Source organism: Pezoporus occidentalis, unplaced genomic scaffold (assembly GCF_034315485.1).
Source record: "Pezoporus occidentalis ecotype Australia unplaced genomic scaffold, CSIRO_AGI_Poc_V1 ctg287, whole genome shotgun sequence".
Taxonomy (NCBI): Eukaryota; Metazoa; Chordata; class Aves; order Psittaciformes; family Psittacidae; genus Pezoporus; species Pezoporus occidentalis.
In genome coordinates, this window is record NW_026914796.1 from 175,553 (window position 1) to 192,971 (window position 17,419).

Below are 17,419 nucleotides of genomic sequence, written 5' to 3' on the forward strand. Positions count from 1 at the left end.
AACTGAACACAAGCTGGCTTCAGTGTGCAGTCGCGGCCCGGAAAGCCAACCATATCCTGGGCTGCATCAAAAGGAGCATGACCAGCAGGTCGAAGGAGGTGATCCTGCCCTTCTACTCTGTTCTCGTGAGACCTCACCTGGAGTATTGTGTGCAGTTCTTGTGTTCTCAACATAAAAAGGACATGGAACTGTTGGAACAAGTCCAGAGGAGACCACGAGGATGATCAGGGACTGGAGCACCTCCTGTATGAAGATAGGCTGAGAAAGTTGGGGCTGTTCAGCCTGGAGAAGAGAAGGCTGTGTGGAGACCTCATAGCAGCCTTCCAGTATGTGAAGGGAGCCTGTAAGGATGCTGGGGAAGGACTCTTTAGTAGGGACTGTAGAGATAGGACAAGGGGTAATGGGTTAAAACTTAAAACAGGGGAAGTTTAGATTGGATATAAGGAGGAAGTTCTTTACTGTTAGGGTGATGAGGAAGTGGAATGGGTTGCCCAGGAAAGTTGTGAATGCGCCATCCCTGGCAGTGTTCAAGGCCAGGTTGGACGAAGCCTTGGGTGAGATGGTTTAGTGTGAGGTGTCCGTGTTCATGGGGGGGTGGGGGGGTGTGGAACTAGATGATCTTGAGGTCCTTTCCAACCCAAACTATTCTATGTTTCTGTGAATGCCAGTAAGGTAGTAGTGGTAGCTAGACAACTGATCATTAAGATTTACCAAAGATGTATGCTTTTCTTGTTACTCTAATTTATTAACACACTAATTTCAAGTTTGTGAAGCCCAAGGCTATTTCTTTTGCATCATTTCAGAGATTTAATCCAGCACTGATAAAACCACAACAAAACATTTCTAAGGATACGTGTACCTCCCCTCTTAAGGTAGTAAAAAATAAGTGGTGTTTTGCAAGACCAAGTCTAACTTAAAATGTGTTTTAAACTCATTTAAAGAGACTTTAGAAAATTAGAAAATACAAAAGTTATACCATTTCTCTATTTTATGAAAAGCTACACATGACTGCGTGTCTGTTCCTGATGGTTTCTTTTTGTCTGCTATCGTAATGAGATTCCAGCTGACCTGAGTGATCTGAGATCTCAGGGTTCCTTCCCCTTTTCACTGCCACACCAACTTCCTGCACACTACAGTATTTTGGCATACAACTGGAATTTTACAAGAAAAAGGTCTCAAAGTAGGTACAATTCATAGATCCACATTAGAGTTGGAGAGAGAAGCACTTTACATGTTACATTCCTGCTCAGCACTACAGATAATTTGGAGGCATTTGGCTCTCCTCAGTGGAGTCCCCTGAGAGTGTACACAGTCTCAGACTTGCCCAAGAGCTGACAACATGCAGCAAATTGGAAACTTAAATTCCTAAAATGCTGTGCAACCTTGTGTCAGCAAGGTTATAAAATGCATGCTGATTAATTAACAACTTCATTGTTAGTCAGCTATATTCCATGGGGTTTGTATTCTTTCCACAGACAAAGTACTATATAGAGAATTATTATGTTTCATCTAAAATACATGGGTATTCATACCAGCAGTGGAATGTATCAGGGGAAAATTGCAAATAATAGAAACAGTAGATGATAATATTTGCAATGTTACCATGAATGAATTTAATAATTGTAATGTTACAGTATATAACTGCTAAGAGCTGTTCATACAGTTACTCTAATTATACAGACAAGCTTTAATCCTGTTTTCTGTGATTTTGGTTTTGGCAATTTTGGCAACCATAACAGTTTGCAATACATAATATTGTTACTATGCTTCTCCTTGGTAGGTTTCAGAGCAGCTGTAATCTGAGTACCCTCTGTGTCCTTTCATGAAAAATTGAAGCTGTGACTAACAAGTGCTTTGAGATCCTATTACTCTGAACTCAGGCAAGAACAAAACTGAAGTGGTACAAATGCTTACTTTGTTCTCCAAGTGCAGTTAAATATTGAGCATTTCTCAGTTACAAAGCACTTGGGTCTTCAAAATGTGGTTAACTGTTAATGTCTTTTGGTTTCATGAAGCCCACATTCCAGTTGCCGTTATTGTAATTATGGGGCTTAAACCATGCAAAAGGTCTGTCAAAATGGAAATATATAGCTGCAGCTGTTACTCTGTTTACCAAGGGTTTTTTTCCAACTCTCTATCTGCCCTTGTATGTATTTATGCACTTGCTATTGTTCTGTATCTTCAGCTCCTCACTATTAACATGAAATCCATTACTTTAGCTTCTTATGACTGCAAGAAAACCATCCTGGGTCTTTATGACTAAAGCTGAAACGCATCACAGGGATCAAGGAAGTGCCTGCCCTTGGTAAGCAAGACTTGCCACTTTCTTTGTCATCTTTGTCTGAAGCTTGTATTCATATGATGTGCAGGATACATAAACTGGCTGTTGATCAGGCCAGTAGATCACCACAGGCCAACCTGCAAAAGCAGACATCTTCTTGGAACAGTATAGCATGAGCCTGCAATTATGTGTGCTGCTTGCAGCTCAATTCCAGGAGAGAGAGAAAGGAAGTTTTCTGTCAGTACATACAAAAAGAGACTTAACCATTAACAGATAATTACACAAGATTGTTACAAACATCCATTAACTAATTTCACAGCTCATGAGGTAAGTTTTCTTCACCTCATATGATAGGTAGATATGCCAAGCCACAGTAAGTGGCATGCTCAAAACCTCAGTCACTCTGACGCTAGAGTGCTGACTCCTGAAGTCATCAGGAACTTTGCTGCTAACTTCAAAAATCAAGAAGATAGGCACAACTTTGCCTTAGCACTGCAAACTCATCATACACCATTTGCTTTCCTGAAGGTATCTGCATTGCAATAATGTTTGGGGATGCATTTATCATAATTAAAGCAACAGATACACCCTCTATGACACAAACACTGCCTCCTATTACACTGAACATGGAAAGGCGCTTTTTTCACCCTATATATTTCTTGTGTGAATTTCTGAACTTAGGAAATTAATCAGACTATTGAATTTCAAGTTCACATATGTACATTCAGATATTTTACTAAAAACGTATGTTTAGCTCGTGCAATGCACAATTTAGGATTGTTAGTTTCTTGTTCCACTGCTGCTGTGCTATGTTACATGCTAACAAACAACACTGCAGCATTTGCAAATAAGGTCTGAGGTCTTGCTTGGATTATCAGCTGGAGACAGTCTGTACTCCTGATTGCTGGAGATCAGAGATACTGTGGCAGTAACTGGTTGGAAACTTTCTGCTATGCCAGCTGTTTCTGGGGGGTGTATTGGGGGTGGAACAGCAGTGTTTGGACCAAGAGCAAAGGTTTATTTGTGTTCTTGCCACAGCAAAATTTGTGGTCCCAAATCCATTAGGCTTTGATTTTTAATTGGCTACGTACCATTTCAATCTTTCTTCTAGTGAATCGTGAAACACACTCAGACCAAGATGTCTGTGAAGTGTACTTGTATACATTGAATGTAAACACTAGAATTTAACATAAGTTGCACATTTCAGGTGACCTGATGAAAGCTTACTTAAAAATCAGTTGTTTTTGTTTTTGTGGTAAATACGACCTTGGGAAGTCTTACCAAATCTTTGTTTCTGAACTGCATTTTATCAAACCAGGAAAAATAGTACCATGACACTGCTTGTTAATTATCCATCAAAAAGCCAGATTCAGGCAACACTGAGCTTTCCAGAAGCATGACTGATAGCAGCTTTAAAGGAAAAGTATCAAAATATGCAGGCTCTGGAAGCTGACATTTACAAAGTTAAAAAGATTTAAAATACGGGGTAAAAATCAGTATGAAGGAGATGCAGACTGCAATGTGCTGTCTCTGAACTGGAGAGGCATGTATTTGACATGTGGATCACTGGGTGGGTAAGGAACTGGCTTATGGTTGCACTGTTGTAGTCAACAGCTTGATGTCCACATGGAGATAGGTGACAAGTGGTGTCCCTCAAGGGTCTGTATTGCAACTGGCACTGTTGGTTCAACATCTTTGTGGGTGACCTGGACAGTGGGATTGATGTGCCCTCAGCAAGTCTGCCAATGACACCAAGCTGTGTGGTTCGGTCGACACGCTGTAGGGAAATGATGGGATAGGGAGGGACCCTGGGAGGCTTGAGAGGTGGGCCCATGAGAGCCTCTTGCAGTTCAACCGGCCAAGTGCAAGGTCCTGACCCTCAGTCAGGGCAATCTCAAGCAGAAGAATTTGGGATACAGAGACTGGGTGGAAAGCAGCTTGAGAAGAAGGACTTGGGGGTGATGGTTAACAAAAAACCTCAACATGAGCCGGCAGTGTGTGCTTCCAGAAAGAAACCAGCAGTGTCCTGGGCTGCATGAAAAGGGGTATGGCCAGCAGATCGAAGGAGGGGATTCTACCCCTCTGCTCTGGTGAGAACCCCCCTGCAGTCCTGCATCCAGCTTTGGGGGCAACCACACAAGAGGGACGTGGAGCTGTTGGAGTAAGTCCAAAGGAGGCCATGGAGATGCTGTGAGGGCTGGAGCAGCTCTGCTCTGGAGCCAGGCTGAGAGAGCTGAGCTGGTTCAGCTTTGAAAAGAGAATGCGCCATGGAGACCTTAGAGCAGCTCCAGTTACTAAAAGGGCTATAGGAAACCTGGAGAGGGGCTTTGGACAAGGGCCTGTAGGGACAGGCCAAGGGGAATGGCTTTAACCTGCCAGAGGGGAGATAGAGATGAGCTCTTAGGCAGAAGCTCTTCCCTGTGAGGGTGCTGAGGGGCTGGCACAGGGTGCCCGGAGAAGCTGTGGCTGCCCCTTCCCTGGCAGTGTTCAAGGCCAGGTTGGATGGGGCTTGGAGCAACCTGGTCTAGTGGAAGGTGTCCCTGCCTGTGGCAGGGGGTTGGAACTGGATGGTCTGTAAGGTCCCTTCCACCCTAAACCCTTCCATGGCTCTATGAAAGTTATTGAAGCTGCAAATAAATAAAACTGTCCCTGGAACTTGAATTTCTAACATACAGTGTTCCAGTGGGTCTTTTTTTCAGCAGACTTTTGGAGGGAGGACAAGCAAGGACACACTCTGCTCAGCCTTCACAAGCTGAGGAGTAAATAGGAAAAATATGTCAGTACAATCTGTACAATTCCTGGGTAAAACAAGGGGATTCAGCACCACCTCCAAACAGTCCCTTAAGCACAAACCCCATCTCATTTCTGTGAGTTTAACTATGATTTCACTGAAGGTCTGAAGTAGCAATTATTTTTAAACTGGCACAGAGCCGAGCCGAAATACTACACTCAGGAATAGAATAGGGAATGGAACAAATTACCTGTGAAGCTGAACAGCATGGCAAGCAGAAACTCATTAGAAATAATAGTAAAGACAGAAAAAAGACTGAAGATATGACTGTATGGGACAAAATAAAATAAAATATGGCAAAACCAGCTTGCTTTCTCTTCATCAACAAAGGGAGATACCAGACCACACAGAACAGAACCCAAGTCTCAAACCATCTAATTTAGGTACCTAAAATAGGAAGCTAGTTTTCTATATTCACCAAGTATGAGGAGAGAGTAAAAAGAAAGAAGGTTCTACAAAAACAGTTCATAAATAAATACGATTTACAGCCCACGCTCTTGCTCAGGGAGGTAACATGAGGTCACAGGAATATTCCTGAGTGAATGATCCCTTTTTCCACCCACTGAGCACAAATAAGGAGTGTCTTCTGGGCACCCAGGACAGGCAGATGGGCCTCCCCCTATCCCGGAGCTGCAAAGAGAGAGCCTTTACCCCCCTGTATCCTGACTTCTACTGCTCTTTCATTTGATGGCACATCTCCAAGCATTTGCTATGAAAGGTGGGCTTAACCCGAGAGGTAAAAACATTTTCATCATCCGGAAACGACGAGGGAACCGTGAGAGAGGAGCGGGTTGTTTCTGCGGGAGAGAGGATGGAGAGGACGCGCTCCTCTGGCATGGTGACATCCGAGGGACGCGGGTGCTTGCTTGGCCCCGGCTCGCTCCCAGCTACAGATGACCCTGCGCGGCCGCGCCGCTGCCGCTGAAGAACGCGAGCATCCCTGGGGCAACGCGGCCATCTCAAAGTGCGGGGCAGCAAAGCGAACCCAGAGAAAGGCAGAGCCCGGTGCCAGGCGGGCGGCGCCAGCAGCAGAGGCCGCGATACGCTCCAGTCCGGAACGCCCCGGGCTCTCCCCCTCCCGGGCTCCTCCAGCGCCGGGAGCCCGCGGGGACGCGGCGGGAGGGCTACGGGCGCGGCCGTTCCCCGCCCATCACCTGACGCCGTGGGCAGGCGCAGCGCGGGGCCGCCGGGACTACAAAGCCCGCCGGGCAGCGCGGGGCTGGGAGCCGGCGTCTCGGCGTGCCCAGGGACCACGGTGTAAGGCGGGTCCCAGCCGCAGCGGTAGCTCGGGCGCTGGGGTCTGCAGCGCGGAGCTGATGCAATAGCTGGATCTGCGGTTACCGCGGCGGCACCGCAGCACTGCGGGATCGGCTGTCTCTCTTGCGACCACGTTTGTGGGATCTGAACATGGGGAAATCGAGCGTGTTGGCGTGACTGTGCCGGCTCCTCGCGTTGCTCTGACCGCTTTCCTCGCCTGCCCCGATTACAGATCGCACCGATCAGGGGCACCGGCATCCTCAGCCGCGCGTGGGGAGCTACCCGAAGGGCTATGCATCGGTTTGTGCTGGCCGCTAAGCAAGCGGCGGCAAGCCTAGGCTGCTGGAACCCGGGGAGCGGTGGGAAAAACACGGCGCTGCGATGCGCCACTTCGCTGGCGGCGGACCGGCCCCCGCGGGGTCCCCGGCTCCCGCGGCCGGCGCGGGAGGAGACGGTGCGCTGGAGCAGCGCTGCCAAGGCCTCTGCGGTGAAGATCAATGAGAAGGCGAGCAGGGAGAAGATACTGACGCTGGAGTCCATGAACCCGCTGGTGAAGGCACTGGAGTACGCGGTGCGAGGGCCCATCGTCCTGAAAGCCGGCGAGATCGAGAAGGAGCTGCGGAAGGTGAGGCGGGGCCGGGCGGGGTAGGTCGCCCTGCCCCACACCCGCCCTTTCCCGCAGCCAACGCGCCGCCGCCCGCGCGGGCCCCGCCCCCAGCGCTTGGTCGCCGCTGCATCTGATTGGGGCGCCGGGGGGCTCGGCGGGGTCGTTGACACCCGACAGGGCCCGCAGAGGCCGCGGGGGACGGCGGTGCGGTGCCTCGTGCCGGCCTCCGACCCTCCCCAGGCAGGCCCCGTGCCCTCCCCTGCGGAACTCTCGGGGGTGGGGGGTTGGAGGGAAGAGAAGCCCAAAGCAAAGAAAGCCGCCCTTCGGTTGCTGTAGATCCGGTGTCACGAGCTGCATCAGGCAAACTCCCCCACAACGCAATGTTTACATTTCTTCAGCTACTCTGACCTTTTGGTCAGAGCAGTCCCACGTCCACCGGTTATACAAGAGAGTGACTGGCAAGCTTCCATCCCTGGAGGTGTTCAAAAACCGTGTAGACAAGGCCCTCAGTGATAGGGTTTAGTGGTGGCCTTGGCAGTGCTTGGAGCACCATTGGACTTGATCTTAAAGGTTTTTCCCAACCTGGGTGATTCTGTGATTCTATGACAGAGCCTTTAAAACATTCAAGAGCATTTCAGAGATGCTGCCTTCACTGGGGCTATACTGTCGGGCTTGGAATGTGTGAAGTGGGCCCAGCTCTTCCTGGGCTCCTCTGGCACATTCAACACCTCTCTGGGTTTTCCAGACCTGGGAGGCTAGTGCTTTCTGTGGAGACCACCAATACTGTGCTGGTGTTTTCTTCACTGCAGGAGTTGAGGTACTATGGGGACAAGCCTGTGGAGCGCAAACACAGCCCAAAGTTGTAGTGCTGTATCAGGCAATAAAGCCTGACATAAGATACTCCTGAGGGTCTGGGCCAGAAAGTACTAAATAAAGCAAATCGGTCAATGCTTGTATTTTGTTCTTCAGATTTTTTTTCCTATTCTTTACGCCAGCATTGGAGAAACCCAGACCTTAGCAATGCACGCATAGCTTTGGGCTTGTGCTGTCAATACTGTTGCCTAACCTGGCAGCGCAAGAACTCACTGGATTTTGGTTTGAACAAAGCTTTTGTGAAGCTGATTTTTTTATGGTTGCAAATATTATTCCCTGCCTTCACTGTTTCAGAAAGCCTTGCTACTGCAAGACCATTTTCATTGCTTTAAGCAAAAGCAGTGCCATAGCAATGCTATCAAGAGTTTATTTTAATTCTTTGGTCTTTGTGCTACTTGGTTCCTCTTGGTTTAGAAGGTGAAGCATGTTGTCACCTCACCGCGTATTACATACATCAGTTACTTATGTCTAACTTAGTAATTATTAGAACCAGCTTTTTTAGAATTCTGCTTAAAAACTTCGAAGTGGTGATGGAGTTTTCATTTCATAACATTTGATTTTTGCTGTAAAATTTGTTTATAAAGGTGTCATTGTCTTTATACAACTAGGTTCCCTAGTGGGTGCATTTTCCAGAGTATGAAATCCTCCCATGTTCTTGCTGAGTATATTTGATTTCAAGTTAACCCCACCGGGCAAGAAATAGTACTTGACGAAACAAATATAATACAATCTCCACTAGTTCCTCCCGACTTCCCTGTTTACTTCAGTTACCAGCTGAGTCACTGCAAAGATAATAAATAAGCTTCTGTGCACTTTTTAACAATTGCAAGAACAAGTCATTGCCAGTTACTTTACTAAAAGATGATTGTGGCAGTTTTGTGCTCGCTTACCTGGCATTTTCCATTTAAAAGTTGTTATTTTGTGAACCATTCTCATCGGATAATGGTAGCCGTTATCAATGGCTACCAGCACGCAGACATGTGATTATGCTTGGCAGTGACTAATCCGACCAAAACCATCCTGGCTGGCAGGGAAGGAGGAGAGTACTGCTGTGAAAGTTATGATGGATCTGTAGAGAACACTAATGAACTTAATGAAGCAGCTTGAAGACTTTATTTTCTTCCACACTGCTCAAGTTAGTCATTCCCCGTTGCCTTTCTGATATATTGTTACTCCTAATGTTTAATCAAACTGGTAAACAGCCTTGAGGAGTACCTGGGTTCCTTATAACTGAAATATTGTAGGTTGTCTAAATGTCCATATTTTGGTCTAAACCTGACATCTGTGTGATCACAGGTAAGTAAGTACCACTTATTTGATTACTTTTAACTGAAACTGGGCAACTACTTTATTTCTTCCCTCTCAACCTTAAGCTCATAGAGTTACGTCAGTCACTGCCAGCAGAACTGACACTGCCTGATAAAGAGGCTGAAGTGGTTGTCAGAGAAGAGTGGTGCTGCACAGCATCTTTAGATCCATGATTACTCTTCACTGACAGCAAAACTGGTGCCCCATAGCAATTCTACTACATATGATGGGGAAGGAGATCTCAGGCATGAGAGCATGGACTCCACTGCCATGACTGCTGGTAGCAAGAGCTGGGAGAGGTGAAACAATGATGGTAAATCTGCATTTGTCCTGTTCTGCCTAGGTGCCTTTGGATCATTTGTTCCCAAACTAAAGGCATCTGAAATGCAGACATTGTCTAACCGGATACATTAAAGGCGCTTCCTGTTTAAACTTGGTTCAATTCAATTAGATGTAATTCATGTGTAACTTACAACAGCTTGTCATGCAGGCTATATAAGTTACTTAAAGCTGTTTGCACAGTGTAAACTTTCATCTTTGAGTTTGGTTCTGCTGTCTTGGATTCTACATAGCAGTTCCTCTGTTATTCTATCTGGGACTTGCTTCTTTCCTATATTACCTGCATATGATTACAAAAGGAGCTCTAACTCTACAGTGCACAGAGAATAAGGGCTAAAATGTTACTTGAGAAGTTGCTGACTAGGCAATTGAAGGGATAGTTCCTTAAAAAAGTAAATAAAATTGAAGCACTGATTTTGAATAATGAGCTCAGGATTAAGGCAATGTAGGTGACAAATTAGAGTACTTTATTAAAGCAGAGTACGATTAATTGCTCAGGAGTACAGATGAGGCATGCTGTACTTGGACCTCATGAGTTTTGTTGGCCTCTAACCTGTATTCATGTAGGTGGAAAATGAAGGTTTTGATCTACATTAAGTCTTTCCAGCTGGAAATTTTCATTGAATCACTTCTCTGAATATTTTTGTTACAATTTTGAAATTGCATTAATCTTTCAAACGTGAAAACTTGATTTTCTCTTTGCTAATAGTAATAATCAGCTGATTCTGGTTTACTAAGGTGATAGAGAACATATGGAGATATTTTCCTTGCTGTTTCTAGGAACTTTTTAAAGTAAGCTAGAGCACAGGCGTATCTTAATAAATAATTATATTCTCAATAGAACTTAAATGATGGTGTTTTCTTTTGTTTTGTTTTTTACCCCTTTGTTTTAGACTTGCTAATAGATGGCCACCAATTCAAGTATTGACTTTAATTACATTTCAGATTAGAAATTTTAGCCTGAACATGAATTCAGTGCAAGAAAGTCACCTTTGGACAGAGCGTTTCTTTTTACTTCATCAGTGATAACAAGGTAGCTTTGTCTTTACATGGGCAGCACACATGCCTGATTTGTTACTTTTGCATTCATGCTAATTTTAAGTGACTTACTATGTAAAGTCCTTTCTTATCTGTTACTCTGACATCTCTCTTCACTTATACTTTCCTTTTGTCCCCATTTCCTGCTTAGCTTTTACATAATGTCAAGTTCTATGCCAGGTTAAGTTGGCTTACACATGCTTGCAAGGCATGTGCATATTAAACAGCACCTCTGGATCTACAAGTCAGCTCATGTAATGTTGGAAGCTTTGCCTGGCTTAGTGTAAGTCACATAACATTAGGTCCCCGTTCAAAACTAAAGTTACTGAAGCAAAGATATAGGGCAGAAAGGGGTAGAGGGGTGGAATGTATGCAGAGATACACTGGTAGCACCTAGAGAGTTCCTTCAGATCAGCACAGGTTGTTAGAATATTCCACCACAGAGTCTGAATTTAGGTGCCTTTCCTGCCCAGTTGTGGCTCTACACACTGAAGCCCTTTTTTTTTTTTTTTTTTTGGCTGAACAGCCACTCTAGTCTGACTTACTTTGCTGTACACTCATCTCCTGTGATCGTGTTTTTAATTTGCGTTACTATTGCAAAGAGATTCCTATTGCATGTTTACTCTTAAAGTCACTGGTTCACTCCCTACATTTCTGTTTAGGTAATAAAACTACCCAAGTCCCTTTTACTTATGTAGCTCTAGCAGCTTTTGCAAAAGTGTTTTGGGTAAATGACTGTAGACTGGTTTTGTTTGTTTGTTTGTTTGTTTTTTTTAACTCAGGCTTTTAAATTGAATAGAAAAAAATCTGACTTAGAATCCAGACTTCATTGTAAATATGAGGACCATGTCCCTGAGAGTTGTGGAAAGATAAAACACAGTTTAGAGCATAACATGCAGAAATATAATTTGACATGCCAAGAAAAAGATACAAGATTGACTGGTACACCCAGTAAAGTTTAAATTGCTATAGCATAATTTCCTGCCTTGAAAACATGCCTGCATGCACGCTGAGAAAATATCTTCCAGGCAAGAGCTATGACCTCATTAAGACAGAATTGTTGTTCCTCAGTGGCCTGCACATGTTGCTTATGGAAGAGAATCTGTAGTAAACCCCACATTTTTTAGCAGGGTGAAACTACTGCAGATGAAGATGAGGAAAATCAGTTACAAGAGTACAGTTGCCAAAATCATATGTTCAAAAGCACACAGTCCACAAGATCCAGATACTTATTTTTTCGTGTTGAATACAGTAACAGAATCTATTCCAAAACAGCCCTTTTCCCATAGGTTTTCAAGTTAAGGGGGTCCTACTGTCTAATCTCCTTCTAATGACCATTATTTTAATGCTGACATTTGCAGTCACATTAAAATCAAGAGCTCTATTCATATAGGCAAAACTTTAAACATAAATGCACTTTTAACACTGTAGAAAGCAGAAGTAACTTAAGGACTTGAGTCTTGTTTCAAATCCTCTGGATCATATCTGCCAATTAATGGTCAGCTCCACTGATTTTCTCATTTGATATTAGAGGGCCTGCAAGTCATCACTGCCATTTCAAGTCAAAATCCAGAATGTGCCTTCTCCTTCATTCCAGCAACAGCTCATGTCAGCTTGAATTACACATGCGTAACACAAACTCAAAGCCTTACTCTGTGGTGAGCAGGTCAGGTTTATTTTTTCTCCTGTGAGCTGTTTTAATAAAAAGATCGGAATGCTAATTCAGGCCTTCAAGCTCCCATTAGTTCAGAGCCTCTGGGTAGTGCTTTCTTGGCCCTTTAATAAAGGGGGCACAAAAAAAGCAAGCAACTTGGCTACTACAGTGTAGATCTCAACTACGGTTTTGCCGGCACTCTTATTATACAGCTTGTTTGTGCAAGTCACAGCATAACAGACTCAGCTTGTGCTAAGGAAATAGCACAGTGTTTCATAGTGTGATGTTATTGCCTCATAACCATTAAAATGAGTCACAAAACAATGGCAATGAAAATGAAACGAGAAGCAGCCAAGAGTGAACGAATTCTGAACTTTAGAAATAGCTGAAATACCGTGTTGCTCTTCTGGGATTAAAAGCACCCCACGTTTTTATGGCCTCCTCCAGTTTTCTTTTAGATTTTTTTCAGAATTTTCAGTTCTTTCCTATTGTCATTATCAAATCCAAATCACGCAAGCCTCTCTACAGACTTTCTGGTGACTTTCTCCTTGAGAGACAGCTCATCACTTCCTATGGTACTCTGGGCCTGATGGGTTTGTTGAGGCTGTGGGGATGTCTAGGGTAAGCTTCCCTAAACCTGGTTATCTACGTAACGTTTGTGTTGACTTTGCACCAATGAATTCTGGTTCACATATGAAAATCCCTTCTCCCAGCTTTCTGTGATAGTTAGAACATTGACACAGTTGTTAAATAATCCTGTCTGACCTGCTTCAGGTTTCACAGGCTTTTCATCATGTCTCTTTAAAGACTGCATTTCCTCTGAGGAGAGTGACAGAACTAACTGCTGAAGGAACTGATCTCCAAAGAACTTATTCCAAATCTGGGAAGAGTCCTGTATTTAATTAAAATCCTTTCATTATCAAGAAGACAGCAACTGAAAAAAAAACAAACCAAAAAAACAAAAGCATTTTTGTATTTTCTACTTTACAACTGAATTTAAATGTGCAAGATGGCTTTTTCAGCAGTTAAAATGGCTATTACAATTAGTCCCTTCACTTAAAATTTAAAAAGAATGGCAGCAGATTGGCTTCATTTCCAAGATGAGGATGAATAATGTTAGGACAGTATGAGGTGCCATGAAAGGCAGAAAGTTGTAGCAGTGTTTTTTTTTTTTTTTGAAGGGCTGGGGATTGTTTTTTCTCCTTCATGTGATTCATACCCTCTTCAGCAGACATGAGTATCAATCTGGTACTTACTGCTCCCAAGTTTGTTATTAGAGCCCTTGTTCTGCAAGCTTCAGTTTTCCAAATCTCTGCCTGCTGACAGAGAGCAGTTACAATCCAGTCAGACTGCCTCAACAACACACCTTGAAAGTCTGGTCAAACTCTAGAGAGAGAGAATGTAAGAGGCAGCATATGTGAGTGAACGTATGGGGGAGAATGTAGGGCAGCTCTCTATCACTAGAAGAAAGCAAAACAATTTAATGGACTAGTTTCTGTCCCCCTGTATGTTCCTTGGCTTGTCAGGGATATAAATTGTCTTGGCACAGGCATGTCGCTGACGTGGTCAAAGACTGCTTAGAGTTCTACAGTGAAATAAATCTTGCCCTAACAAACTATGTCCTGTTGAAGTACGTTTCCAACTGTTCTACAACTTGAGGTTATCAACATTACATTCATGCTTCCTCCTTTCATACATCTTCCAAAAAGTATTTGATGTTAATCTTCCCTTGGATACTTGTGCACACTAATGCCATCACCGCAGGAAAAACACTGACACAAGCAATCATTGACTAATGCCACTCTGTTTTAAGGATTTGAGTGAATTCCACCTTGAACTCATCTGCGAAGTCATAGGCACATCTAGACTTCCCTTGATGCCAGCTTCTGATTTGCTTTGAAACTTTGACTCATTAACTTTCAACACTTGTTCTTGCCTTTTATTGTTTCCTGTTCCTTCTTTCTGAAAGACTAAGATGGAATTTTTTATTCTGGAGGAATCAAACATATATCTGTCCAACTTCTGATATTCTTTTCCAGAGAAACACTGGGAATCAAGTAAGAGAAGAACGTGAGAGAAAAACTAAGCAGTCAGAACCATTTTTTTCTAGGTTTCACTAAGAAGGGGATATAGTGAATCCTGTGAAAACGGTTCTAAACAATTACTGATATTAATGCATGTCAGGGAAGGCAAAGGCCCCAGTTATTTAAAAACGTATCTCTGTTTTGAAAGACAAAAAAGGCCTTACCTCTTGTAGCTGAGACCAAGAAATACAAGTTAGTCAAGAGGACCACAGGCCTTTAAGCGGGTATGTAGGAGCAGTGTGTATAGCACAGAAAACCTCATTGCTCCTTCTCAACCAAGATTTTACAGTAAGATAACTAGTATGTATGTTGTTATTTTCTCCAGATCAATGATTTTAGTAGCAAAGGTAGTGTGGGGTTTATGCAGTAACTGCTGACTATATACCTGCAGTAGATGCCCAAAGGCATGATAGCATAAACCCAAGTTATACACTAGCAGAGATCTGCATGATATCCATATCAATCAGCTGTGAAAGGTCTGCTTCCTTGTTGTAAAGGCTATACCACTATAAAAAACTCAACAGGTGCGTATGAAAAGCAGGGTACCTTCCAGCATTTCACTAACCAAAAAAGCAGCTATTTTTTATTGCAGATCTCAATAGTATTTATTTGTGTGCAAAACACATCTTATTTGCCTAGCATAATCTATTTATGTTGTGAGAAGTTTGTTCTGGTTTTAATTTGGTAAAATGAGGTATTTCTATTTCATCTATTGCTGAGAACTGCTGTATTTTTTTAGACTGCCTAATTTAAGGCAAAGAAAGTATCCCTTACAATTTACTAAATTTGTTTTGCTATGCAAATCTAGTGAGACTGATTCTGTTTGCTATAAGAAGGACCAAATGCAAACACAAGCTGTGGGAATTTTTCTTAACTTTCAGCAAATTGAATTTGTTCTCCTTTTACATTTATCTATCTTTTCCTGCTTATTTTTGAATTAAAATGAAACAAAGTTGGGGTATCAGTAGACCCCAGTAGTATAGTTTGAAAAGAACCCATTTCTAGCTGCTTGCTTTGCTCAAAAATTACTGAACTTCAGCTTCAGATACCTGTAATCTTTATCTGGCATCCCTGTTCTAATTTCATTATTTAAGATTGAAATACAACTCTTCTTTAAGCACTCAGATCAGCAAACATAAAAGCAAATGACATGATGGAGTCTCTGTCTCATTCTCAGTTATTGTAAGTGAATGTTGACATGGGTTTGTTTTTGTTTTTTTTTTTCAATTCCTGCTAAATTTAAGCCTATAGAATAATAGAATGGTTAGGGTTGGAAAGGATCTTAAGATCATCTAGTTCCAACCCCCCTGCCATGGGCAGGGACACCTCACACTAAACCATCTCACCCAAGGCTTCATCCAACCTGGCCTTGAACAGTGCCAGGGATGGAGCATTCACAACCTCCCTGGGCAGCCCATTCCAGTGCCTCACCACCCTAACAGGAAAAAATTTCCTCCTTATATCCAATCTAAACTTCCCCTGTTTAAGTTTTAACCCATTACCCCTTGTCCTGTCTCTGCAGTCCCTAATGAAGAGTCCCTCCCCACCATCCCTATAGGCTCCCTTCAGATACTGGAAGTCTGCTATGAGGTCTCCACGCAGACTTCTCTTCTCCTAACTGAACAGCCCCAACTTTCTCAGCCTATCTTCATATGGGAGGTGCTTCCAGTCCCTTGATCATCCTTGTGGCCATCCTCTGGACTTGTTCCAACAGTTCCATGTCCTTTTTATGTTGAGGACACCAGAACTGCACACAACAGGTGACGTCCTCCAAATGAAGCCGGCTCATTGGCTGGAGCGGCTGGCATATCTCTACATTGCTCCGAGCATTTATTATAGGTGCTGGCATCTGAGTGGGTGTGTTGGGATGGAATGATGCCCCCCTCCCACAACACATCTAGTTTAAAGTATCCTTGACCAGTCTGGCAAGCCTTCTACCAAAACTGCTCTTTCCCTTCTTTAGCAGCAGCTCCACCAGCCCCCAGTAGACCTGGCCTAGAAACTTGGGTCCCATGTTCAAGAAACCCAAACCCCTGACTATGACACCACCCTTTTAACTATTTATTAACCTGGCCAACCCTCCTAGCCTTTTTAGGGTCCTCCCCTGTATCCTGGAGAACTGACGAAAAGGCAATCAATCAGCTCCAGAGGCCCTAACCACCTCTCCCAGGGCTCTGTAGTCCTTCTTTATGTTCCCCAGGCTGCTACTATCTATACGTCTAGCACCTACATGTATCACCAGAAGTGGGTAATAGTCTGTGGGACTTACTAGAGCAGGCAGCCTCTCTGCAACATCCCTGATCTGTGCTCCTGGTAGGCAACACACCACCCTTGAGACCGGGTCAGGCCAACAGATGGGTGCTTCTGTCCCTTTCAAAGTAAAAATTATCTTTTTGAGTCAGCTGTCTTGTCATAATGCCATTTCTAACTACCTATTTAATTTCAAAAGAAAAAACCTAAATGCTATCAGTTAAATGATGGACTGGATCTTTAGTGAGGATTTGATTCACATTATCACATAACCTCTCAGCCACATTACACAGCTGTACATGCCCAAATCTTGATATACCTGGGAATTTGCATCCTTAGTGGCTATTAATATTTTGGTGATTGTTACCTTTGCACATCTGGGTTCTGATCTGTCATAGAAGTCTTAACACATAAGCCATGGTAGAAAAGCAAAAATTAGTTAAGGCTTGCAAGCCACATGTTCTATATCCAAATCCAATAACTTGCTGTAAATATAAAGGCCAGGAAAAGGCTTTGTGAGTTGAGTCCACAGCCAGAGCAGGATGTTATAGGTAGTTGTGTACAGAAAATGAATCCGTCTAGTTCTGCAGTTCATTACTCCACATGAAAAATCTGTTACTGTTAGAAGGCCTTTCTCCTATCACTCATACTTAAATATATATTAGAAAAGCTATACATTTGTTTTTGCCTATCTCCTTTATTCATCTTGTAATATTGGCTTTTCCTTTCAGTTAATCTTTTTTCTTTAAATCAGTGGTGTGTTTGGTTTTTTCCTACCGGTCAGTTCCTTGACTTTTTTCCCCTTAATTTTGCTTTTTAAAGAGCACTGATAGCTGATCAACATTCATCAGCTGTTTTTCCTCTATTTTCATGATGTATCCAGTCCTTCATAGCACAAATAGCTGTCTATTCAGATTTCAGAGATTAAGCAGCTTTT

General features: G+C 43.4%; 1 protein-coding gene across 1 annotated transcript in view; it reads left to right on the plus strand.

Annotated features, from left to right (window-relative positions):
• The first annotated feature begins 6,310 nt into the window (after positions 1-6,310).
• Positions 6,311-17,419, plus strand: part of GPT2 (glutamic--pyruvic transaminase 2) — a 28,005-nt gene continuing 16,896 nt past the window's right edge. Inside the window, exon 1 of the mRNA XM_062626024.1 lies at positions 6,311-6,954. Within this exon, the coding sequence (XP_062482008.1) occupies positions 6,622-6,954 (333 nt within the window). The 5' untranslated portion in view covers positions 6,311-6,621. The remainder of the gene's footprint in view (positions 6,955-17,419) is intronic.